The 25362-nt window shown below is 41.8% G+C and overlaps 2 protein-coding genes and 1 pseudogene across 13 annotated transcripts in view; 1 reads left to right on the top strand and 2 right to left on the bottom strand.

Annotated features, from left to right (window-relative positions):
* CHST6 (carbohydrate sulfotransferase 6) overlaps nt 1-7884 on the bottom strand; it is an 18556-nt gene extending 10672 nt beyond the window's left edge. For 6 of the 11 annotated variants that reach the window (XM_025044575.1, XM_025044574.1, XM_006908811.3 and 3 more), the window contains exons 1-3: nt 5877-7527; nt 5436-5711; nt 37-191 (exon numbers count right to left, since the gene is read on the bottom strand). The gene's annotated coding sequence lies outside the window, so the exon portion shown is untranslated. Of the gene's footprint in view, nt 1-36; nt 192-548; nt 812-5435; nt 5712-5876; nt 7528-7743 lie in introns of those variants that run through there. The other 5 variants (XM_025044578.1, XM_025044579.1, XM_025044580.1 and 2 more) reach the window with 5 other exon arrangements.
* TMEM231 (transmembrane protein 231) lies at nt 7696-25362 on the bottom strand. 2 transcript variants are annotated; one of them, XM_025044582.1, is made up of 7 exons: nt 25144-25362; nt 24870-25039; nt 17338-17466; nt 16857-17000; nt 11141-11270; nt 9917-10022; nt 7696-9558 (listed from the first exon to the last, which is right to left on the bottom strand). In XM_025044582.1, the coding sequence occupies exons 1-7, from the start codon at nt 25280-25282 to the stop codon at nt 9378-9380; spliced, it is 999 nt and encodes a 332-aa protein (XP_024900350.1). In that variant the 5' UTR covers nt 25283-25362; the 3' UTR covers nt 7696-9377. The 2 variants fall into 2 exon arrangements, with proteins under 2 accessions (XP_024900350.1, XP_006908872.1); XM_006908810.3 differs by having other exon boundaries at nt 11189-11270; nt 25144-25282.
* LOC112477337 lies at nt 15334-15452 on the top strand (annotated as a pseudogene).

The following is a 25362-nucleotide window of genomic DNA, read 5'->3' as shown; positions in this document are numbered from 1 at the left end:
CAGTTTCTATATTTACAAAAACTCCTGCGTACTCACCTTCACCGCCCACGGCTTCTTTGGCCAACCTCGAGTGCACTCGTCTTGCGGTGGGTCCTTGCTATTTTCCCCCGTTTTCAGGTCCCTGTTCGGGTGCCACTTGTCGGAAACCAGACGACCGAGTCAAACCAGGTCCCTGAATGGGGGAGCGGGGACTGAGAAAAACGAGAAGACAGACAGGGTGCAGGAGGGAGAACAGATCTCACAACTGTCTCTTCCTGTTTATTTCTTAGGCTCATAATCTGTTCCTCTGTGTATCCCAAGATAACGTAGTTAAAGTAACATCTTGAAGATCATGGTACAATCGACACTCCCCCTTCGACACTCCCTTCCTAACTCCTGTTTCTAATCTTAATCTCTTCTTCCTCCTGGAATTCCTCAGAACCAGCCTTTTCCCTTTTATATGCAAGCAGGCCTCCCGAGATAATCCATGCACTCCTTTGAATTTTGGGAGCTTTAGCTCCCTACAGCCTCCCACACCCCAAGGTCCCTGAGTTTTCTCCTTTTTGCACCTGTTGCTTCTACAAGGATCTCAAAGATGAGCTGCTTTGGATGGAAGAGGACTGGAAGGTTCCTCCTTGCTTTCACAGCATTTGCTCCCTAATAACTTCCTCCTTGTCCATGTCATCTCTGAGAATCCAGGGTGTGGATTGTGAGCCGATCCCATCTCTGCTCCTTCCCCTTATCAGGAGGCTGCAGGAACAGGTGGAGGGCACCCAACAGCTGTCACCTGAATCCCACTGCAACCTGGCTCCCTCTCTCACTCCTGGAAAACCTAGAAGATAAGGAGAGTAGCCACCCATCTGCTCTGCACTTGTTTTCTCTACTCCAGGTGTTCCTCCCTGAGAACAGGGGACAGGAGGAAGGGAACTCATAACTCCTGCGGGCTGACATAAATCACCTCAAGGGCTAGATGCTCCATATCCGCTCTACAATTTAACTCAATGTCCCCTGAGGTGGGCATTCTGATCCCAGTTTTTTAGGTGAAGGACCCAAGGCTTGGAGAGACAGCAGGAAGCTGGGACACCCCTCCCACCTCCATCAAATTTCCATTGCTAAGTTCCTAGCACTTTCTGATCGCAGGCTTCTGGCTTCTCCAATCCCTGGGAGATTCCTGCAGAGTGTAGGATCCTAATGCTTTGCCTTAAACACAGATGCTTTGGCTAGGCCAGCCCTCCCAGGGTGGGGGGTGGGGGGCGGGGGAATCTCTACCATAGGCCAAGGTATTTGTTACCTGTACTCCAGGGAAGCCAGAGGTATTTTTAAGTGATTCACACAATACGGGACCTGCTATCTGACACTGTTTTTGGAACTCAAGAACTAAGGAGGGGAGTCAGAACATCCTATGCCATGCAGAGGGTCCAGAGAAGTCAGGTCCCCATAAGGAGCCTTATGTTCAGCCGCCTACCAATTGTGGGTTCAAAGCTAGGAAGAACATGTCAGACAACCACTGTGATATGTACTTTATCCTCCTCAAGTCCCTAGGAGGTAGAAATTATCCCTGAAATTAATTGAGCCAAAGGGGCTCAGACACATGAATACTCAGCTAGTAAAGCACAGGGCAGAGGTTTACATGCAAGTTCCAGACTCCCAGTGCAGGGCTCTGGGGTGGGTCCCATTAAGTTCCCCATCATGGAAGGCCTATCCCCCGCCCCTATGAATTCTTTCCTTTTTAACGTCTTTTATTTTGGGGGGGGGGGCATATATTTATTATATATTCAATTTCGGGAAAAAGTAACACATAGAAGTGGCACAAAATAACAAATATACAGATGAGGGCATCGAGGGCTCATATTTTGTTTGTGAAAATTAGAAAAAGGGTCCCACCCTCTGGCAGACACAGCTCCACATCGGGAGTACAAGGGCCACTCTGTCAAAAGGAAGTGACATTCTCTGTCCTCTGTGCCTCTCCCAAGCCCTCCCCAGAGGCAACCTTGCCTCCAACTTCTGCCTTCTTTGATGGTGAAGATAATGATGATAAAAATAATCATAGATTTCAGGGGAGGAGGGGGTGAGAGTAAACTACAAGAAGCCATAGAAGGAATAGAAAGTTCCCTCTTCTACCCCGATACCCACGATCGCCTTCCACAGTAGTCTTTCTCAAGTCACTGAAACTGTTCTGTCAGAAAGTCCTTTGAAAATTTATTTTTGTCGAAATAATCCACATAGCTTGAATAAGCATAAGGTATCCCTGGAGTTTATACAAGAGGGTGACTATACCGGTCCTGAGAGGGGGATGGAAGCCGAGAAAGAGGTTTCACAATTAATCCTTTTATATCCCTTCTGAATCTTGAGCCATATGAACATACTACCTATTTTTAAATAACCACATTAAAATACTTTTAAATGTACATGATTTCAAAAGTCAAATAGTTATGTCATTCTCTTGCTCCAGAATCCTACTTACAAGAGGCTTTCAACTTTGTCAGCTGTTTCTTCTTTTTTTAAAAAAAGCATAAATTATAACTGTTACAATTCGTGGCATTTCATAATGACTGGTAATGAAAGATAAGGATTTCTCTTCTCTACATATGTACACACACTCACACACCCAGAAAGATACATACACACTCTTATTCTCCCCCCAGCCTCCTAGGATAAGTTTTGGTTAAGTCAATATTTAAAATTTATATTATATGACTTTATAAAACAGCTCACAGCTGAAGCACATAATTTATGAAGTACAAAATAGGAGTACATTTCCTTTCTTGCATAAGCTTTTGTTTACATCAGAGTTACATCATATTAGAGATTAAAACTGATTTAATAGAAGGGTCAAAAGATAAAACTGAGGAAATAAAGAACAAAAAGACGAATGACGGATAAAAGACAGGAACTAGAGAAATGATAAAAAAGCAGCAGCTCAGTCCAGGAGTTTCAATGTCCTTATAAAGTCCAGGGTCCTTATAAAGGTGGAGCTGGCAATCTAGTTGGGAATGTTAAAGACACACCCATGGGTTGGTCTAGGGACCAGATGGTGATCTGGGCAAATGAAGTATATCTCAATAAAGCTATGACAAAAAAAAATACACAAATATGTAGAGACGGAAATCTAAAAGGATGCATGCTGAATATCAGTGGTTAATTTTCTATAGTCAGATTACAGGTTTTATTTTTCTTGTTAGTGCTTTGTTGCATTTTTCAGATAGCCTACAATAGTCTTTTATTACTTTGGTAAGCATAAAATGAGTTCTCTTTAGTTGGTTAAAAGAGGCATGGGTAGAGTTTGCCTGCTCCAGCTTTCACTGCAGAGAGAGAGGTGACTGCAAATCCATCTCCTAGCTGACGGGGTAGCCAGTTGGCCAAAGACGGGCATGGAATGGAGAATTACCTACACCCCTACGCCCACCCTCAGTCCTGTGAGCTAGGCTGGGCTGTGGCAGCACTTGCACCTCGCCACAAGCCCTAGCCACATCTGCTGTCTCTCTGCCGGCCCTATGAGCAACTTTGTGGCATCAGCCAGAGGCAGGGAGGCTGGAGTCACACAGCCCAGATGCTGCTGGAGGAAACAAATTTGCCTGCAAGAATCTATCAGGAAATGAAATCGAATTAGTCTAGGAAAAGAGCCTCAAGTCTTTCTGGCTCAGAGCCACCCTGGGGCCACTTCAGAGCAGATGAGCAGATTTCACATAAACCCCTTTCCCTGGCTCTGAGCTTTGGGGATCCTCAAAGTGCACTTTGCCCAGCACCTAATTTGGTCTAAATCATAGAATTTGACAGCCGGAGAGCCCTAAAGTCTGGGGGCTCCCTCCACTTCCCTGTAGTGGTAACATACACATAGTATGGGGGTAGGGACTACATACCTAGCATGCTCTCCTGTGTTCCTCCCTGTATTGAGTGAGCCCTTTTATTACAGAGATAATCTGGAATGTTTATTTTTGTAAACTTTTTATAAATTGATTGATTTTTAAAAATCAATCAATTTATAAAAAGTTTACAAAAATCAATCAATTTATAAAAAGTTTACACGTCAATAACATAAAATCAAGTGCAGCTGGTGGACCTTGTTTGGATTCTGATCTGAACAAACCAACTGAAAGAAGATATCTTTGACGTAATTGGGGAAATTTTAATATGAACTGAGTATTAGGTGATATTGAGAAATCACTGTTAATGCTATTACTGTTACCCAGAATTGTTCATGCATTTCTGTAGCTGCCTCCTTACTAGACTAGAAGCGGGATCCTGTCTGTCTCATTAGAGGGAGCAGGGGTAGCACAGTGGCTAACAGTGTGACCTCCTCTCGATCATTCACTGTGTAATCTTGGGCAAGTTACTTAATCTCTCTGTGCCTTTTTTCCTTAATCTATGAAATAAGGGAAATACTCTCATCCAAGGAATGTATTATATTATTAAATGAGTAAATATTTATAAAAAAGGAACCTGGGGATACAAGGTTGATTAAATGAGCAAATATTTATAAAGCACTTAGAACAATGTCTGGCACATAGTCAACTTTAAAGTATTTGTTCAGGAATGTTTCAAATCTTGCATTACAACTATGTTCTATGAATCCAAGGGAATCCTTGGATTTCATAAAGAAAACTCAAGGGCAATAGCTTAACCAGGTTCAGGTGACTCTTACAACCTGGCAACCTGGCAACAGAATGTGGCACACCAGGTAGGGGCAGAACAATAAAAGACATTGAGCAATGGCTTCTGAAGCTAGACTGGGTTCAAATACTGACCAGGGAGGTGTGCGACTTTGAGAAAGTCACTCCTGACCTCTCTGTGCTTCAGTTGACGCCTCTGTAAAGAGGTTATAACAGCACCCAACACACAGTGTTGAAGAGGAGTGAATGGAGCATCCTAACCCTTAGCACAGCCGGCGCTCACTGCGCTGCCCACTGTTCTTATTAGCTCTGGCACTTGGCTCACTCACATGGTTTCCCCGCAGCCATGTCCTTTCTGCTCTTTAGGCCTGTTTTCCCACCCTCATGCCTCCGGTACAACGGGGAAGAAGAAAGAGAGTTAACATTTGTGGGGCACCTAGGCTGAGGCCAAGAGAGATCTCTATTGTTGCTCAAGATCCAACAGCTAGAAGCAGGGGCCGCCAGACTCAAATCAGCTGAATCTGGTTCCAAATTCACTCATCGGGCTACTTTTCCTCAAGAGTTCATAATCTTTGAAACTCAAGTTTCAAGATATAAGGGATCCCCTGCAGTGACCTCGCAAGCAGCTGAAGCCCCAGGAAGACACTTTCAAACCAGCGCCTGGGGAGGCCAAGCCGTTTCCAAGTTCTGATAGGACCACCGCCCTCAGCTCTTCCCCTCCAACCCGACCCCTTCGGCTGCAAGATGAATTGCCACCGCCCCCCGCCCTGCAACTGAGCCACTAGCTCAGCTCCAAGCCAGCCCAGGGTGGGGGCATCCGCGCAGAGAGGAGACGAATCCACATACCCCGAGGCTTGCGGTCCTCCGCAGACTGGCGCCGCAAGGTGGCCAGCGCCTCTCTCCTGAGGCTCCGCAAAGGCTTCTTCTCGTCGTCTCTTCCAACGCCCACTCCACCGCCTGCTGTCTCTTCCCTGGGAGTCCGCAGGCGAGGATTTGTTCCGTAGAGTCTCACAGCTGTTAAGGAGCACCCGGCGACACCAGGGATGGGGCTCTACAAATACCAAGATATTGGAGGCACCTGGGGACCCAAGGCGGAGGGAACCTGGACACAGGGCAGGAGTCCTCGGGAAAAAGAGAGGCATCGTAAGAATGGGATGTTGCTGTTGGTGGTGGTAGTGTGTGTGTGTGTGTGTGTGGGCGGGGGCGGCAGTCCTGGGACTAGGACAAAGACCAGATTCCTCCTGACCCGGGGCTCCCACCCGGGCCAGCCCCGTGGCGCTGCGCTACCTGCGCGGCCGCCGGCTGTCCGCGCGCTGCTTGGCGCTGCCCGCCTAGAGCGGAGCGCACACAATGAGGAGCTTTCAGACGTGGCTGCGGTCCCGGAGCCGGCGGGCGGGAGCCAGGGAGGGAGGGAAGGAAGGAAGGAGCCGGTTGGCCCCGGGCTCCCGCTACCCACCACCCCCCGGCCAGGGACCGAGGGGCCACGCCTCGGGGGAGGGGCAGCTGCCCAGGGGCGGGAGCTAGAGGGCCCGGGATAAGGGGCGCACAGGTGGGATCTGGGGGCTGCAGGAGGCGCAGTTTGGACGCGGAGGTCAAAGGGCGCTGACAATCACCTCTCATCTCACTAATTGACCAAAACAGTGTCTCCTCCAATCCCGAGGAGGGAGGCTCCTGGGAGCACAAAAGGCCCTTGTGAAGAAAATCGAATCTTAACCATGCCCCTCTTCACTCTTGGTGGCAACCCCGCAGCGAATCCTAACCAGCTCCCCAAGCCGCCAGCCTCAGCCCTAAGCCAAGTTCAAGGCACCTTGATGCCAGGCGGACCTGCGCGGCCTTCCTGTGCAGTAGCCTAGATGCGAGGGGCCGAGACACAAAGCAGCCCTCAGGAGCTAGGTACACAGCTGGCTGTCTGTCCCTTCCTCTAGTCCCCTTCCTGATCTAATCTTAACCCAGAGGTGCAGGCTCCATAGCTGGTCTGGATAAATACAGGGTACGTTTCAACAAATAAAGCAGATTTCCTCCCCCGCAGATAACAACAGAGTCCAGGCATCTGAAAAACAGAGAATTCTGACCTCTTGTAATCCAGGGTGGTAGTGGGATCTAAAATAAGTCTCTGCTGCTGGAGTATAGATTAGTACATTCTTTCCAGAAAGCGGTTTGGCAAGATGAATTAAAATCTTTAAGAAAGGTCTTAAGCTTTTTGAATTAGCAATTCCTTTCTAGGATCTATCTTAAGGCAGTAAACCAGCAACAAAGATTTATGCACAAGGTTCACAGAAGCGTTGCTTATGACAGGGAAGAAAGAAAAAGGAAAGGAAAGGAAAAGGTAAAGGAAAAGGAAGAAAGAAGGAAAAAGAAAGATAGAAAGAAACAATACGAAAGATTAAAGATGTGTTCCAGAAGACCAACAGCGGTAACTTCTGGGTAGTGGAGTTACAGACATTTATTTTCTTAGGTTTCTGTAATTATACATTTTCTCTGGTGGGAAAGACATTTCTTTAAAAAAGCATGAACATGAAGAGAAAGAAAGGGGAGGAGAGAGAATGGCTTTGTTAACCTTAGACGATGGAACCTAAGTGGGGCTTAAGAGCCTTGCCCGATTCAAACAAAAACTGGATAATCATTTGGCAAAATTAGGGATACCCCTCAAATACTGAGCAATTGTCTCAAATCCTGACTTAGCCATTCGTTATAGCTCAGTTGACAAAATCCTGTATATTTCTTGCATTTTTTTCCCCTTGCAACTATACTGTGTGATTCAGGTTCAGAAGCTACCAACATCTGATCTGTAAATAATATGATATCCACCAGACACAGTTGTAATTTTCCAGCCTGTGGTTTCCACATGCCATGTGGATTCCACCAAAAACTCACATTTACTGGGGCTGGCCCAGGGGACTTTTGCCAAAGAGCTAACAAAAGCTCCAAGGTCTTTGGGCAGAGTCCTGGCAAAGCAAGGTTGCTGGTGAGTAACTGAGAGGAGCGTGTGCCACCTCTGCCCTCCCCATCCTTCGCCTTTCCAAATCCTCCTCCTCTAAAAAGCCACATGCAGCCTCCATTTTGAACATTTTAATTAAGAAGTTACAAAACATCATGGTTCTTTATATAAGTTTTGCATTAAAATAATTTAATAAAGTGCAATGTTTATACACACCTTTAGTGGTCTGTGCCTATCTCATTACTTTTTTGTAATTCAGAAAATTCAGCAACCATATTTCATATAAATCTCAAAAAAAAATTTAGGCGTACAAACGGCCCTAAATTTTAAGAGAAAAATCAGAGGAGTCAGTGTTAGGATATTTGTGTGATTGAATACTTCAAAAACAGCTTTGTTTCCAAAACTCTTATTTTGGTCAGCCTGAATGAAAAGGTACTTTGGAAATAAGAACCGAATCTCCAAGGTAAACTGAGACACACCCTGAGGAGTGTGTTTGTGAATGGACATGAAGCAGGGATCACAGCGGACATGTCCTTCCAGTGCCAATGGCATCGCCAGATCATAAAGCAGATCCATCTGTCCTTTGAGGAAACTGCATGTTTCCTCAGGATGAGAACGGAGAATCAGTCTTCTGTGTGCATCAGAGACCTGCTCCGGTACTCTTCTCCTGCAGACACTCAGTCATGAGGGTAATCTGGCTGGACTGCTTGTCATTCTGCTAATGGCCAGGCTGGACTGGGCTGCCCAGGCTAGCATCCTCTTTCTCCCCCCTCACTGCTCCTTGTATGTCCTTTCCAAAACTGCCTGCTCTGATGCACACCCCGTTCCTTAGTCAAGAGAAATACAAGTAGCTGGGCTTTCCACTAGTCCTCCAAATAAACTGTGTGGTTTTCAGTGGGGGCCAATACGAACAGGTCCTCTTGTCACCCACGTCCTTTCCAGGAAGGGGGAGGGTTGTCAAGGAGGAGTGGCAAGTGTCCAGGCTGTTGGGCGAGGGCCAGAGAAAACCTGTTGTTACAATCCTTACTTCCCCCTCGGCTGCTGAGGGGATTGTGAATGAACATTTCTGATTTCAGTCTGCTACTGCAGGGGCAAAGACAGAGGGCAAAAGACAGGGCAAAGAGCCAGCCACAGCAGGGCGAGATAAAGGGCTGTTCAGCTGAGCTGATGACAGACGATGTCTGTTAAACTGAGAGAGCAGGTGGACGGTCCTAGTGTCCTCAAGTTGCTCACACTCATGTGTGTCACACACAGTTCTTGAACATTTGTGCTCTCTTACCCCCTCTCCCCAATTCTCCAGGAAAAGGCCTCTCAGTTCTGGAAATCAGAGTTCTGAATGGGAAATTTAGATGCCCAGGAGTGGAAAGTACTAGTGATTTGCATATGTCACAAGAGAGCCCTGAAAAGAGTAAAAAGTGGTTTACAATACGAGGAAGAAATGCAGAGCATGTTTCTCAGTTCATGAGAGGAAAAGTCTTTGCTTGACCAGAGATGGGACTCTTTCCAACGTTTCTAAACTGACTGTGTAGTTTTCTCCTGAAATTCAAGTCTGAGGCAAAGAAAAAGCAAACAAACAAACAAACAAACAAAAATGGAGTGGGGCAAATGATAGCCTTCAGGAACCTTCAGCTCTTTCCACAAACGAGTCTCTGATGATTCTGGAAGGCACTTAGAAGATATGGAATTTGTGTGGAGAAAAATTAGAATTGTTCTTTGTCTGTGATAGAAAGAGCACCAAAGCTGCTGACGCGTGTCCGTGAGCTCTTTTCAGAAATGTTGTGGATGGCAGTTCTCAGAAGTCAACAGTGAGGTAGCCAGAGTCCTGCTTAGAGTTTTCAGAAATGGTCTTCTTAAGATATGTGCTCCTTATACAGTTCTCCCTGGGGCATTGCTGTTGCAGGGATTGTGGTGACCACCTGATTTTGAAACACAAATCTTTTGATTCTTTCAAACACCCAGAGGAAGACAAGGAGGATACTGACATACTGGATCCAGGCAAACTTTATCATTTCCCAGAATCCTGGTAGATAAGTACGTACAGTTAAGGAGTCTCAGATGACATTTTCTAAGTTAATGTTAAACCAAAGTTTAGACAGGATATGGCAAAAATGTTTCAAATACCCTTAAGTTAAAATGGATAATAAAAGATTATTAAGACATAAATATGGATGATTTTGACCTAGAAGAATTGCTCAGAAAGAAACAGGAGCAGGAAATGAATAATTTTTTTCCCCTGTATGAACAGCAGAAAGAGTCCTTTGTGTGGGGCTACAATGCTGTAGCAATTTCCAGTCTACGGCTTCCCACATCTGTTCCTTCTTGGGACAACTGAGGAATCCTTTTCTTTTTCGAAACTGAGCTACTTTTGGCTCCTTAATAGAAAGGATATGAAATGACTTCCACGGGGTATCGGATGACAGCATTAATCACAAATGGAGCTTCGGCAGCCCTTCCCACCAGCCAGATGGGGTGGGGGTCAGTCAGGATGGTGGTTACTGCAATATAATCAGTAGTTAATCCATGAATGCTCTCTTTGGCAATACAATATTGAAGGCTATGAAAATAATCTTGATCTCTCAGGCAAATTCTGCACTTCAGAATTCAACTCAAATGATTCAAAAGGAAAATGAAATTGAATGTGCAAAGTTGCTCACACATTATTTGTTAAAATACTTGTCAAAGCTGTTATGTTAAAAAAGATATGGAAACAGTCTATATGTTCTATAGCTGCTGAGTGGCTAAGCAAAGGAATACTATGCTACCACTAAAAATAATAACAGTTAAAACTTGGTAGCAGCATGGGAAAATATTTATCTTACAAAGTAAATAAAAAATAAATTAGATCCAAAAATGTCTCTAAACTATGATAGCAGCTGTATTTAAAAACAAAAACAAAACAAAACAAAACAAAAAAACCCCCGCATCTAGACAAAAACTGGAAAGAATAAAGAAAAGTTGATTTATAGTTTTTTAGTTTAGCTATAATGTTTTTTAGTTTTAAAATTCTGTTATTTTTGGTGTATTAGTGTATTACATAAAATTAGAAAGAAATACTGGAATCGCAATCCCCCCTACTTGTTAAATGTCTGTGTACGTATCCATCATGTCTGGTTGCCCAGTAATACTTTAGGTGCCTTTAGAGAAAACCTCAGACCACCTACCAGCCAAATGTGTGACTCAAGCACATGGATGGCCTGAGAGTCCTGCCTCTGTAAGACACACTGCCTTCCAGCCAGAACCTTGCTATTCTCCTAATTAGATTGCTGATAAGGGGTGAGTCACTCACATTCCCTATTTCCACCTGAAAACCACAAATAATAATTTGTCTTTGGCTTCTTTTATAAGTGTGGTAAAGGGAGCAAGTCAATTAAGTTTATATTTTAAAAAAAGGAAAACGATCAAGCCAGTGATGGGATAAATATGGCAAGTAATTGGCACGAAGCTGCTGGGCCACAGGAGTTGCGGGGTGGGTAGAGTATGGGTCTTTAGATCAGGAGAAAATGGACAAATTCTGGGCAGCCTGTTTGACTTACATCACTGAGCATTCACTGTTTTTGACATTTTCACCATGATAAAGGGTCCAGTTCTGTTTCTCTCCCAAGCCCCTACTAACCTGGAAAGTCCTTAGGAGACATCTGAATGAAATCTACTGGCGACTCACCATTCCTTTCCTGATAGGCAGCAACAATGCGGGTGAGGTCATAGTCACAGGCAAAAGGGCTGGTCCCATTAATTACAGACACCTGAGATACAGCAAGAGGATGGGATGTGAGCATCTGAGTAGCTTCTTCTCCCGTCTTTCTACTTTCCTGCCCACCCATGCTGATCTCAGAGACCACCCTCTCATTCTTGGTGGCTTATTCCAGTATCAATAATCTTTTCTTCAAGGATGAACGAACTTCCTGGCAACAATTTAAGTCATCTCCTCTCAGTTTTTCTCCTTGCAGGAATGGAAAGAAGGGGTTAATATCCACCTTTTACAGGTTTTCAAGCTATTTATAAAATTCCTCTCTCTCTATTCTAATCAGAGAAATAATTTCTTTAACTTCTAAAAATTAGACCATATTTTCAACTCCTCTGTCTTTTCCTTGCTCTTCTCTGGATGATCTCTAATTTATCTTTTAAATGTAGAGATGGAAATAGGATAAAGTGCAAATAATAAGCATGTAATCCTCTAAAGGAAATGACTTCCTGCTCTCTAATATCCCCATTGATATTAAAATAAAAGGTGCTATGGGGTTCTAGGTGAAGACTGGACTCAGGAAGCTGAGAGCATAGAGGAGGCATTACAAAAGGGGGGAAAAAAAGGGTTCTGCTCCAAGATGGCAACAAATTAACTTCCTAAATGCACTTCCTCCCACTGACACACTGCATCTACAGCTACACATGGAGCAATTCCCTCTGAAAGAAATCCAGAAACTAGTTGAGTGACTTCTACACATTGGGCAAATGAAAAAATATCCACATGTCCCACATTGAAATGGATCTTGGTAGACACAACTACTGGGAACCACTACAAACAAAAAAGGTGGCTTGGACAATGACAAAGGTTAGCTCATCAGGCTGGGCTGATTGATAAAATTCATCTTCTACATGAGACCACTCCATCAAGCCTGGGAAATGGGTCTGTTTTATCTAATCCACAGAAACTAAAACAGAATCAAGGAAAATGAAGAAATAGAGGAATAGGTTCCAAACAAAAGAACAAGAAAAAACTCAAGAAACAGACCTTAATAAAATGGAGATAAGTGATTTACCTGACAGAGAGTTCAAAATATCAGTCACAAAGATGCTCACTGAGGTCAGGAGAATAGTGCATGAACAAAGTGAGAAAAGATACTACAAGAAAAGCACAGGCCAATATCTCTATTGAACATGGATGTAAAAATCCTCACCAAAATATTAGCAAACCAAATTAAACAGTACATTAAAAAGATCAGACGCCACGATCAGGTGGGATTTATTCCAAGGATGTAAGGATGGTTCAACATCCACAAATTGATGATACACCACATTAACAAAATGAAGGATAAAAATCACCTCAGTAGATGCAGAAAAAGCATTGACAAAATTCGACATCCAATCATAATAAAAACTCTCAACAGGGTAGGTATAGAGGGAATGTACCTCAAGATAATAAAGGACATATATGACAAGCCCACAGCTAATATCATACTCAAAGGTGAAAAGCTGAAAGTTTTTCCTTTAAGATCAGGAACAAGACAAGAATGCCCATCTTGCCACTTTTATTCCACATAGTACAGGAAGTCCTAGCCAGAGAAATCAGGCAAGAAAAAGAAACAAAAGTAATCCGAACCGGAAAGGAAGAAGTAAAATTGTCTCTATGAGCAGATGACACAATATTATATAAAGAAAATCCTAAAGAGTCCACCAAAAAACTGTTAGAACTAATAAATGAATCAGTAAAGTTTCAAGACAAAAAATCAATATACAAAAATCACTTTCATTTCTATACACTAACAATGAATTATCAGAAAAGGAAATTAAGAAAACAGTCCCATTACAATGAATCAAAAAAAGAATATAAAATACTTAGGAATAAATTTAGTCAACAAGGTGAAAGATTTGTATATTGGAAACTATACGACATTGGTAAAAGAAATTGAAGACAGAAAATGGAAAGATATTCTGTACTCATGGGTTGAAAGAATTAATGTTGTTAAAATGTCCATACTAATAAATAGGTAGACAAGTAAGTAAGTAAGTAAGTAAATAAATAGATAGATAGATAGATAGATAGATAGATAAATAAATAAATAGAATGTCCATACTATCCAAAGAAATCTATAGATTCAGTGTAATCCTTATCAAAATTTCAATGGCATTTTTCAAAGATATAAAAAAAAAAAATCCTAAAACTTGTATGGAACCACAAAAGACCCCAAAGACCCAAAGCAGTCTTGAGAAAGAACAAAACTGAAGACATCAAACTTCTTGTTTTCAAACTATATTTACAAAGCTATAGTAATCAAAACAGTGTGGTACTGGCATAAAAACAGACATATCGATGGAATAGAACAGAAGGCTTAGAAATAAACCCACAAACATACAGTCAGTTAATTTATGACAAAGGGGAAGAAAACAATGGGAAAGGGATAGTCTCTTCAATAAATGGTACTGGGAAAACTAGACAGTCACATACAAAAGCATGAAACTGGACTCCTATCTTACACCATATACACAAATCAAATCAAAATGGATTAAAACCTAAACTTAAGACCTGAAATTATAAAACTCCTAGAAGAAAATATAGGAGTATGCTTCTTGACATCAGTCTTGCAATAATTTTTTTGGATTTGACACCAAAAGTACAAGCAATGAAAGCAAAAATAAATAAGACTGTCAAATTAAAAAGCTTTTGGACAGCAAAGGAAACCATTAACAAAATAAAAAGACAATCTACAGAATGGGAGAAAATATTAGCAAATAGTATATCTGATAAGAGGTTAATACTCAAAATGCATAAAGAACTCACACAACTCAATAGCAAAAAAAAAAAAAATCTGATTAAAAATGGGCAGAGGAGCTCTTCGCGTTAGTGGCCTGAGGTAACCTCCGAAAATGGTTCGCTATTCATTTGACCCAGAAAACCTCACAAAATCATGCAAATTAAGAAGTTCAGATCTTCATGTTCACTTTAAGAACACTTGTGAAACTGCCCTGGCCATCAAGGGTATGCATATCTGAAAAGCCACCAAGTATCTGAAGGATGTCACTTTTCAGAGGCAATGTGTGCCATTCCGTCGTTACAATGGTGGAGTTGGTAGCTGTGCCCAGGTCAAACAATGGGGCTGGACACAGGGTCAACGGTGCAAAATGAGTGCTGAATTTTTGCTGCATGTGCTTAAAAATGCAGAGAGGAATCCTGAACTTAAGGGTTTAGATGTAGACTCTCTGGTCATTGAGCACATCCAGGTGAACAAAGCTCCCAAGAAGCGGCACAGAACGTACAGAGCTCATGGCGAGTTAGCCCCTAAATGCGCTCTCCCCGCCCCACTGAGATGATCCTCACTGAAAAAGAGCAGGTGTTCCTAAACCCGAACAGGAGTTTGCACAGAAGAAAAAGATACCCCAGAAGAAACTGGAGAAACAAAAACTTATGGTCCAGGAGCAGATTTAGCATCAAATAAATGCTAATAAAAGTAAAAAAAAAAAAAAAAAAAAGGAAGAGGGACTGAATAGACATTTTCCCAAAGAAGACATACAGGTGGCCAACAGGTTCATGAGAAAGTGCTCAACATCACTAATCATCAGGGAAAAGCAAGTCGAAACCACAATGAGATATCATGTAGCAGCAATTACCAAAAAGAAGAGATAACAAGTACTGGCAAGGATATGAAGAGAAGAACCCTTGCTCACTAAAGTGAAGCTGCTACAGAAAACAGTATGGAGGTTCCTCATAAAATTAAAAATAGAATGACCATATGACCCAGCAATCCCACTTCTGGGTGTATATCCAAAGGAAATTAAAATAGGATATTGGAGAGCTATCTGCATTCCCATGTCACTGCAGCATTATTTGCAATAGCCAAGACATGGAAACACCTAAGTGTCTGTCAATGGATGAATGAATAAAGATGATGTATTGTGTGTGTGTATATACACATATACACAATTATTATTATTATTCAGACATGAAACAAGAAGGAAATCCTGCCATTTGCAACGACATGGATGAACCTTGAGGAGATTATGCTAAGTGAAATAAATCAGACAAAGATTAATGCTACCTGGTATCTATGCAGAATCTAAATACAAAGTCAAATTCATAGAAACAGAGTACAAGTCTATGGCCATGCTACCCTGAACAAGACCGATCTGGTCTGACCTTGGAAGCTAAGCAGGGTCAGGCCTGGTTAGTACTTGGATAGGAGACCACCTAGGAAGACCATGTGCCGTAGGCATAAAAAATAAAAAAAGAAAAATAAGAGATTGTAAATTGACAAGGTCCTTGCAATCCGTGAGGTCAACCAAGGGTTGCTTCACCAAAAAAAGAAAAAAAGAAAAAAAAAAAAAGAAAGGAAAAGAAAAAGAAAAAGAGTACAAAAGTAGTTGTATACTTTAAATAGCTTACAATTTTATTTATCAATTATACTTCAATAAAGCTAAAGAAAAAACCAAGCAAAGACCTTTTTCAAGCCACCCCCCCACAAAAAAAAGTGCTATGTTAAGTTTATATCTTACAGTCTTCCTCCTTTTTTTTCAACTTATATAGATTATAGCTAGGGTGACCATGAATCCTAGTTTGTCTGGAACAGTCTTGGTTTATGTCTGTAATATCCCTCTTTCCTTTTCCTTTTCCCTCGTCCTGACTTGCATGGGCTCCCTTGTGATAAAATAAAGCTTAGTAATCAAAGTTCAGATGCATAAGTTCTGGCCTAAGACAGACAATTCATGGCTCTGTTGCTTTCAAGCTGTGGGACTTTGGAAAAATTAATTAACCCCTGTAAGTCTGTTTCCTCACGTGTAAAACTAGAGTTATGCTTTCAGTATAAATCTGAGCGCTTACAACGTGCCAAGCACTGTTTTAGGCACTGGGGTGCAAGTATAAAGATGTCAGCGCTTTTACCGCTGAGAGAGAAAGCAAGTAAACAAACTGAAAACATACCTTTATATATCAGGTGAAATAAGAAAAGGTAAGGGGTGACAGGCAGAGAGAGAGGGGAATTCTGTTTTAGAAACAAGTGTCAGGGAAGGACTGGGCTCAAGGACATTTGAACAGGGACCTTAATGGAGAGGCAGAATAAGCCATGTGGACAGTTGGCAGAGGGAAAGGCAAGGGCAAAGTCCTAGGCAGGAGCTGCTTCTCGGGTTTGAAGAACAGCACAAGGCCGGTGTAGCTAGAAAGAGAAAGGGGGACAATGGTAGGACGAGCACCTAGAGAGCTGGCAAATGACAGAGTAGGCATCTCCAGAGCTTGCTGTGATGATTGCATGAGATGATATATTCAAACTTCTTGACTCAGGACTGGCAGATGTTATGTGTTCAATCATCAGTCGTTAATTTATTTTTTAAATGTTTTACACAAACTGAAAAAAATCTCTTGGACTGTGGTATGTACATGTGTTGTGTGTATGCATTTGAAAGCAATCAACAATTAGATGAAGACAAAGATTTTTTCCCTCTTTCTAGGTCTAAATACAGGTGTATGTGTCTCCATTTTTTGAAAGAATTTATGGCACGAATTCCTCGGAAATCCTCTTCTGTGCCACCCACTGGAGTTCCAACTTCCATTTCTCCCTCTTCAAAGACCTGATAAACAGTAACATAACGAAACAAAGGAGATGGACAAGGAGAAGCATCCTTACGTTGTATCGAACGTCTAGGCCACTGTAGCTTAGGGGCTGCTTCTGCTGCAGCCTCAGGTCTCCATTCACATATAACTGGGACCCTGGAACAGCGAAGGAGGATTGGAGAAACGCCATGCTCTGCATCACGAATGTCGACATCCTCTGAAATCATTAGAGGGAGAGGTAATGACAATTTCGGTCAGGCCTGAAGGGCTCTGGGTTCTAAGGGTCACCTGTATGTGGTGAAAGCCTAATGGTCCTTCACATACTTGGCTTCTCTGTGCAGGATGCACTCTGTCCAGAACCCTCTGAGCTGTTAATAGCTCATACGAATTAACATAGCTCCCAAAACATTCGATTTGCCAGAGTTAAATCCCAAACTACATCTTAGAAAAGAGCCTTTTTCTACAATGTGGGTTTTCCCAGAAATCAGAGAGAGGGCTCTGTTCTATTAAAAGACAAAAGGGAGAGGACAGGCTTCCCTCGGGAATTGACTCACGTGCAATTGGTAGGAGAAAGTCAAGATGAGCTGCACGCCAAGAACATGCTCCGTGGACTGCAGGGGAAGCTCCAGTTTAAAATGAAGCATGTCCATTTTCCCATCCTGGTTCCTGTCTTCTTCTCTAGTCTAGGAAACCCAAAGAAGGCCAGTGACCTTGGTCCTTAATAAGTCAGGAAAAATCCATATCACTGTTTTACATACACAATGACCCGCTGTTCTGCCACACACAGGTATTATCTCCCTTATCAAAAGGAAAAGAAAAATAAATAGGTATAAGTGAATCGATATTGAGAAAAGAGACACAATGTACTAGGCCCCTGAACTTTGTACTTAACGCTTTCAAATATTCAGGAACCAAATGAATGGGAACTTGAAGTGGCAATAACGACAATAAACATCTGGATGGTATTTTTCTTTTTAGTTGTCTCATTTGATCTTTTTTGTTTTTGTTGTTGGTATTTTCTTTCTTTTTTCATTTTTATAAACATGCCTGTGTTTGCATGGAAAATTTAACTTGCACATCGGAATTGTCTTCCGCTTGTCTGGAGTCAACATTTTTAAATAGAAAAGAAACTAGTACTAATCTCTGCATTCCCCAGACTCAGCAGAAAAACACCAAGCTCTATTTATATACCCTTTAACCACAAATGTCTTTGCTTCAGAGTCTCAACGTTGGACTTCATCTTACCATTGTCAGGATTTTAAAGCCTATTGCATCCTTTAGTACCAATCAATAAAATGATAAAAAGAGATAAAATCAGTAAGCCATTAAAAATACACAGATAGAGTTATAACATAGAGTTATAAATTAGGACATGAAAGTAGAGCAAAACAGAGGAGGGAAACAGACAAATTACAACTCATAAAAAAACAGAACAAAACCCTGGTATCCAGTCTTAACTATGCATAGTCTTGTCTCGCAGCGATCCCTAAAATGTTTAGCAGGAAGGATGGTTACTGAAACGTGATCACTGCTGATGTGATTCCTGGCATGAGTCTGGATCTTCTTGCTACAACTGATCTTTTCCCAGTGTAGGTTCCCAGAAGGATTGCACTATGGTGTATCAACATTCCTATCTGAATTCTCCATCTACTGATTCATTTCTCTTTCCACCGATACCATTATGTGAGGAAAAGATTCTTTGTTCTTTTTCAGGCTCATAAGATTGTTTGAGATGGAGATACCTAAGTTTTCAGAAACTTTCAATCGTTTCTTTCCTTCTAGACAATAATGTCCTTATCCTAGGCCTTGTTATAGAGAAACCTATCCTCTCTCTTCTGTTGAAGACTATTTTCTCTGTCCTGTTTCATCAGCTTTGCAGGTGCAGGGGAGGCATATCTGTTACCAGGGCTTGATGATCAAGTTACTGAAGCAATTATGTATTAGCAATTATGATTAGGACAGAAAAGAGGCTGCCTTGTCTTCCCATGAATTTTCTTCAGTTGATATCTGGGAAGACTTGGAAGACAAAGTCAGGTTAACTCTCTGGAGTGGATCCATGCCTTCTGGATCTTTCAGGTTGAACAAGACGACAAAGATCAAAGTTCTCAACTTGCAAGAGAGGATAGTGGTCAGGAGGGACTTGCCAGAAGAATCCGGACTCCAACACAGTGCGGGAGGGAGAGAAATGCAATTCATTTGGTCTTTAAAATAAGTCTAAGGTAGGCAGAACAAGTATTATCCCCATTGTATGGATGAGAAAATCAAGGCTCAGGGAAGTGATGGGACTTATTGAGAATAGCTAGTAATGAAAAAGACAGGATTTGAAACTGTATCTTTGACTTCAAATCTGGTTCTCTTTCCAGGGCTAAAATGTTCAGACAAAACAAAACAACAACAAACAACTCAAGAAGATGTTAGGTAGGACAAATCTTTTTGCAAAAAGCCAGTGTCGGAATTATGACTATAAGTCTGTATATTCGTTGTACACACACTTTTACTCCAAGTTCACAGAGGACAGAGATTTGGCACCGTAATTAGTGTCTACTTGTTAAATTCATTCATTAATCTGTCAAGCATTTGTTGAGGGCCTACTATATGTCAAGCACTATTTCAGGTGCTGGGAATATAACGGCAAACAAAATAGACAAGGTCCCCACCTTAATGGAGCTTACATTCCCAGCCAGCTTACATTCCCAATAAACAAATACATACATACCAATATTACGTAATGATAAGTGCCACAAAGAAAAATGAAGCAGGCTGAAATTACAGAACGACTAGGGTAGAATTCTTTTTACAGAAAATATTCAGGAAGACCTGACTGTTGGAAACCTGAATGAAGAGGTGAAGAGGCATGGAAATATCCGAGGGAAGAGTGATCCGGGCTAACAAAGTGAACATTAACAGAGTAAAAGTGGGTTAGTGTTTAAGAGAGTGTAGTGAGGCCAGTGCAGCTGAGCAGACGAATGAGACGGAGGGTAGTGAATGAAGAGAGCCCTGGGGATAAGTGATGATGCAAATGATGTATCTCCCACAATGACCTCTCTCCGCGTTAAACTCTCAGTCCCATAAGGCTGGCAAGGTGGGCTACATTTCTATGCTATCACTTGGACTGTTGATGAAGTCAATTTTTAATTCAAGATTAACACATGTGCAACAGCTATAAAGGCAGGCATTAAAAGAGCTAATACTTCTTTAATACAAGTTCAAGGTGAGTATCTAAAATCAAGTTGGTCTGGCTAAGGTAATTCATAAATCACACTATCACCTTGTTTCTATAAGGTTTATGTGTAATTTGGACCAACTTTTATATCCATTGATTGTCCCATCTTATCCCCGTGCATATCCCAGAAAAGAGATATTATTAGTAGTTATAATAATAATTAGAGAGGTAGGTACTATCATGCTCTTTATATAGATAGTTACATTGAGGCTGAGAGAGGATGTGGAACCCGATGACAGAATTGGGGCTAGGACTTAGGTTTGCTGACTCCTGGTTCAGTGTTCTTTCTATAACAGGCCACAAGAACCCTAATCTCAAAAATTCCTGGTGGTTAAAAGAGGATCATCCTTTACAGATATATGTGAAATCAATACTAATTTACTAGATAGGATAAATACAGGCATTATTGGATTTAATCAACCTATATCAATCAGGGTCCAATAAGGAAAACAGAACCGAAACAATAATTTAACAGAGGGAATTTAGTATAGGGGATAGTTAGTAACATAGGTATTAGAGGGCTAACAAGGCTAAAAGGGAATGCCGTGATAAGACAGAGAGGGTAACTGCAGGAAGCAGCTCCCATTCTAAAGACTGGAGAAGGGAAGAGGCTGGCACTACCTCAAGGAACTGGGATTCAGACCTTAAGAAGAGAGTGCTGCCCAGCTAGCGCTGATACCTCCAGAGCTCGGAGAAGGAACCCACTAGAGGAAATCAGTAACCTGGAGGAAACTTACTCCTTCCTGTTTGCATCACCCCAGCAATGGTTCTTCACCCTGGCAGCAGCAACTGGTGGCAGTTTCCGGTTTTTTCCTACTCCCAGAACAAGGCTCATCATGCCTCCTATTGGCAGAACGTACCAGGAAGCCAGTGGGCAAAGGAGAATGTGGTTTTCAGCATCTCTGCATGAGCATCATAAAGCAAAGGATAGGAGGGTGGGTTTGGAACTGCAATGAGACCTGAAAACTACACAATCTGATAGTAAGAGTTGCTATAAATTAAAGGAATGCCATTTTTTTCTAAATGCCCTGACTTGCAAGATTTTCCCCGTCAAGGATTCTACAGTTTCTCATGGTTTGTTTTCATATACCTTTCATTCTTTTGAGTCGTATATATATACTTTTTTATGCCTACAGCACTTGATCTTCCTAGGTGGTCTCCCATCCAAGTACTAACCAGGCCCGACCGTGCTTAGTTCCGAGATCAGACAAGATTGGGCGTGTTCAGGGTGGCACGCTCATAGATGAGTCATATTCTTTTATTAAAAGATAATTTTCCTAATTTAGATCAGTGTTCATTTTACCACACATTTGTCATCGAGTGTTCCATTTTTTTCTTTTTATGCTGAAAATATCTTTGGCATCAGTCTTTGGGTCTCCTGCAAAATAGGGACCACTACTGCATGGCTCCTAGACTCATCAAATCCTTGTTCCCTGTATTTCAAGGAATCTAAGATACCATCAATTATAAAATGCACCATTATTTTATGTACAAGAAAGGAGAAGTTTCCAATTATACTATGACACAATGTTTCTAAACACTAGAGTATTTATTTTATACTTAATGAGTTTTTAGACTTATTATTTACATCAGATATCATACTTATGCACATAGAAAAATATATGTGAAATTGATTGACCCAGGGATTCCTAAAACTTCTTTAGATCATGATTCTTTTGAATCGCTTTTTGACTCAATGATATACATACCTTTCTATGCAATTTTGTCCTTTGTGTCACTAAGCACATTGATGATAAAGCATTTTTTTTTTTTTTTTTTTTAAATTCACAAAGGGAACAAGAATCCATTGGTCTGGACTCTTGAACATGCTTTAAAATTATGTGGAGTTAGCCTATTTTTTAATGTCTCTTGAACCTACCCTTATCCGCTCTGCATTTAGCTCTTTAGGGGTTAGAATAATATTTTACTATCTTATTTTATTTGTCAAGTTTACATCAATAAAGCTGAAAACAAAACAGCAGTAGCAACAACAATGTTTCACTATCTCTGGATTTTCTTTCAAGTTGCTGATGTCCCTTCTGCGACTTTTAGTGCAGGCGCTTTTGATGTTTATGCATGTGTAAGGTAATGAGGACTATGTCAAGCCTGTCTCCTGGCCAACAGCCACTGTAAGATACCATGGATAGGAAGACACGCTGATTTTGGAGATGTGAAAAAAAGGTGTCTCAGACACATACACTTTCCATTCATCTTCCTATATCCTCCTATAGCCTTCAGCCCCGACACTCTCTGGGTTCACAGATGCCCTAAAGAGCAAAGTCAGGCTCATCGAGGGAAAAGGACTATCTGTGTTTTTTTTCTTCTCAGAAACAAGGAACAACAAACTTGACTTTTAAAGCATCAAAAACATGAAGACTTTAGAGATGCACAGGTGAGCTGACCAAAGCAGAAGCAAGGCCATTTCTGACTTCTGAGACATGTTCCCAAATTAGCAACCTCCAGCATTTGCTTGAACATTGATCTAAAACCACTGTTTCCTTGGCTTCTTGGATGGTTTCTTGGATGGGCTATAGTCAGTCTACCTTTATATTCAGAGTTTGAAAAGTATTTTGTTGCAATAGGGTTAAGATATAACATATAGAATAAGAAAACCTTGAACTCAGCCAGGAAGGAAGCAACTTACTAAGAAAGACTAAATGACAAGGTCATAAATTACTTATAGACTCTGGCCTAGAATGGAGGGAAAGGAAAAAAAGACTAAGAAAAAGGAGCTTTGGTCTTATAGTTTACAATGTAAAATTGCCCAGTATTAAAGAGGATTAATAGCTCTAGGCACCATAAAAACACCCGATAGTCTTGGCTTTGCAGATTTAAAATTGGAACACATACAAGAAGCAGGGGGAACAAGGGCAGTGCTCTCAAGGGAGTAGTTTCTGATTACAGAGATAAGAGGTTCACTAGCAGTCCAACTGGGAGTCAACAAGTTGTGTGAATGAACAAGTGAAAAGAATAAATGAATGAAACCTAATGTTATATCCTCGTTTTCATGATTTCTTTAAGTTTTCATGATTATTTCTTAGTCTCAAATAGCCATAAGAGTATGATAGAGAAGAATATACAAATGTAAAGAAAAAAAATTGCTATTCAAAATTGAAGACAAGGAATGCTAACCTAAAGTAAAACTAACAAGTTAAGTTTTTGCTTGTTAGGAATAAAAAATTTTTTGTTTCCACTTTTGGAAACATGCACTTGGAACACAAGCATACCTGGACACTGGCCTCTTATCCACAGTCACTCTGTGACATTATAATCTCAAATAAGAATAAAAATGGGTAATATGTCATGATTAGTGAGGAGCTATTGAAATAAATTTGTCTCCTATTCCAATTATACTTTAAAAATCAATTTAAAAGTCCTGATCATTGAAAGAATCAAAGAGTTCAACAATGTTTGTTACAAAATCCAGCAGACGTCAACTCTTTGGCAAATATTTTCATCTCATTTCAGGCATTCTCTGTTGACTTCCCAACAGAGATGGAGATTTAGTTTTCTTCCCTCCACCTTCCACCATGTCCCATCCCCTCTATAGTTTTTCCATCCCCCCCCCCAATAGTTATACTCTTATTTGAATATGTAAATCCTATTCACAATTCTGATTGCTTTTCCTTTCTCATTTTTTCCTTACTTTATATTTCTCTAGGGTTAATAATTATTTTATTTGCTTTCTTAATTTTCTATGTACCTATACAATTTCAATAAACAGCTTTTATTGCAGTTCCTCACAATTTGATGTTTAAAGGAGCAAAATTTATTGAAAATCTTGTTCACTGCAATATTCTCTCTAATAGTGAAAAAGCAAAAGAAAATCAAATATCCACCAACGGGAACTGGTTAAATCTATTACAGGTTTTCCATATCATGAAATACCTTGCAGATCTTAAAAATAACGTTGATTAAAAAAAAAGCATTGATACATGTACCAAAATGAGCCCTTTACCTGTAACTCTAATATATTACAATGAGCATGCATTTTTGTAATCAGAAAAAAATATAAGAAAATTTAAAGTAATCAGAAAAAAGTAATCTGAATTCTATTTTGTTTGTAGTTATTCATGTGGATGCTGGAAAAAAATCTGATATATTTTTTCAGCTACAAAAGTTTGACCAAAAGTAGGCCAATCATCTCAGAGCTGTCTAGAGATTCAACTTTGGAAGAAAACCAGAATTTTCATACTTCTAAAGAAAAAAGTTTTTTAAAAAATGAGTAGAAAGGGAGTGCGTGTAAAGGAAGTTCTCACTTATTCTGAGCCAAATACTAAATCACAGACAGTAAAATGCTTAATTTTCATTCTGGACAGCTGCAGGATGGAGCAGCATCTAATGAAACAAGCCCAGGGAGACGGAAATGGACCATTCTGGGGAGGTTGCTTAACCAATCAGCACCTAGGCTTCCAGGTGTCAAGTCTGCATAAAAATACCTGCCTTTTCCGTTCCAACGATGTCCATGAACAATTGCAGAGACACGAAGGGATTGTATGTAACAAGAACACCGCTCGTCCTTCATTGACTTATAAAGGCACATTCTCAACCACCTTTCTATCAGCCCAGACCAACGGAAATGACGGGAGCCAGAAAGAGAATGCCACTAGCTTCTGGGCTGAGTCAGGAAGCATAAGCTGACAGCAGTGGCTAACTTTCTTGGGGTTGTGGACAGCTTGGAGAAGTCGAATGAAACAAGATTTACTCCCCAGAAAATTAAACGTATGTTCAGGCCACTGAGCCTGTGTACACACAACTGACCATGGGTTCGCGCCCCAAGCTGGGCTCCCCGGGGGCGCGGCCGCTCGCTCCCTTTCCTCCAGCCCCACCTCCGCCCAGTCCCGGTGGGCAGGAACCACGCACCGAAACGAGCGGGACACGCAGGTGATCCCCTTGCAGCCGGTTGAAGGCGGGGAACGTGCTCCAGGCGAGGAACTCGCCACGCTCGGGTTCCAGCAGGGCCACGAGCAGCACTTGGTGCTGGAAGGCCACAGTCGGCTGCTCTTCGTAGCTGCTCCGCTTCAGCCAAAACCCTGAGGTAAAGAGGGCGGGAGGGCGGTGTGGGGGTCAGGAAGGCCCGCGCGGGCACAGCGGGCTGCGGGGAACTGTGTCGCGCACCGGCCGGGGAGAGGCTCACCGTGGCTCCGGAAGGCCACCAGCAGCGGCGGGATGTACGTGAGCGCGGTGGCCAGCAGCAGGAACAGTGCGGCCTTTGAGCACAGCCCTGCGCGGTAGCCGCGCTCGGCTGGGTGAGAGAAGAGCTCGTAGAGCGCCATGAGCGCGTGGCGTGTGGCAGCGCGCTCCGGACCTCCCCTCGAGTAGGAAGTGACCACCAAGTTTGGCTTCTCCTGGTTGC

This window comes from Pteropus alecto, unplaced genomic scaffold, assembly GCF_000325575.1.
Source record: "Pteropus alecto unplaced genomic scaffold, ASM32557v1 scaffold123, whole genome shotgun sequence".
NCBI lineage: Eukaryota > Metazoa > Chordata > Mammalia > Chiroptera > Pteropodidae > Pteropus > Pteropus alecto.
This window is presented reverse-complemented; position numbering and strand designations above follow the sequence as displayed.

What these genes read in the sequence shown, in the direction of transcription:
- TMEM231 (XM_025044582.1), bottom strand. Translation starts at nt 25,282, where the DNA reads ATGGCGCTCTACGAGCTCTTCTCTCACCCAGCCGAGCGCGGCTACCGC. An exon ending in TGCGTGTCCCGCTCGTTTCG is followed by an intron (nt 17,467 to 24,869) that starts GTGCGTGGTTCC and finishes TGGGTTTCCTAG; the next exon opens with ACTAGAGAAGAAGACAGGAA. An exon ending in GTCTCCTAAGGACTTTCCAG is followed by an intron (nt 10,023 to 11,140) that starts GTTAGTAGGGGC and finishes ATTATATTGCAG; the next exon opens with TAACCACCATCCTGACTGAC.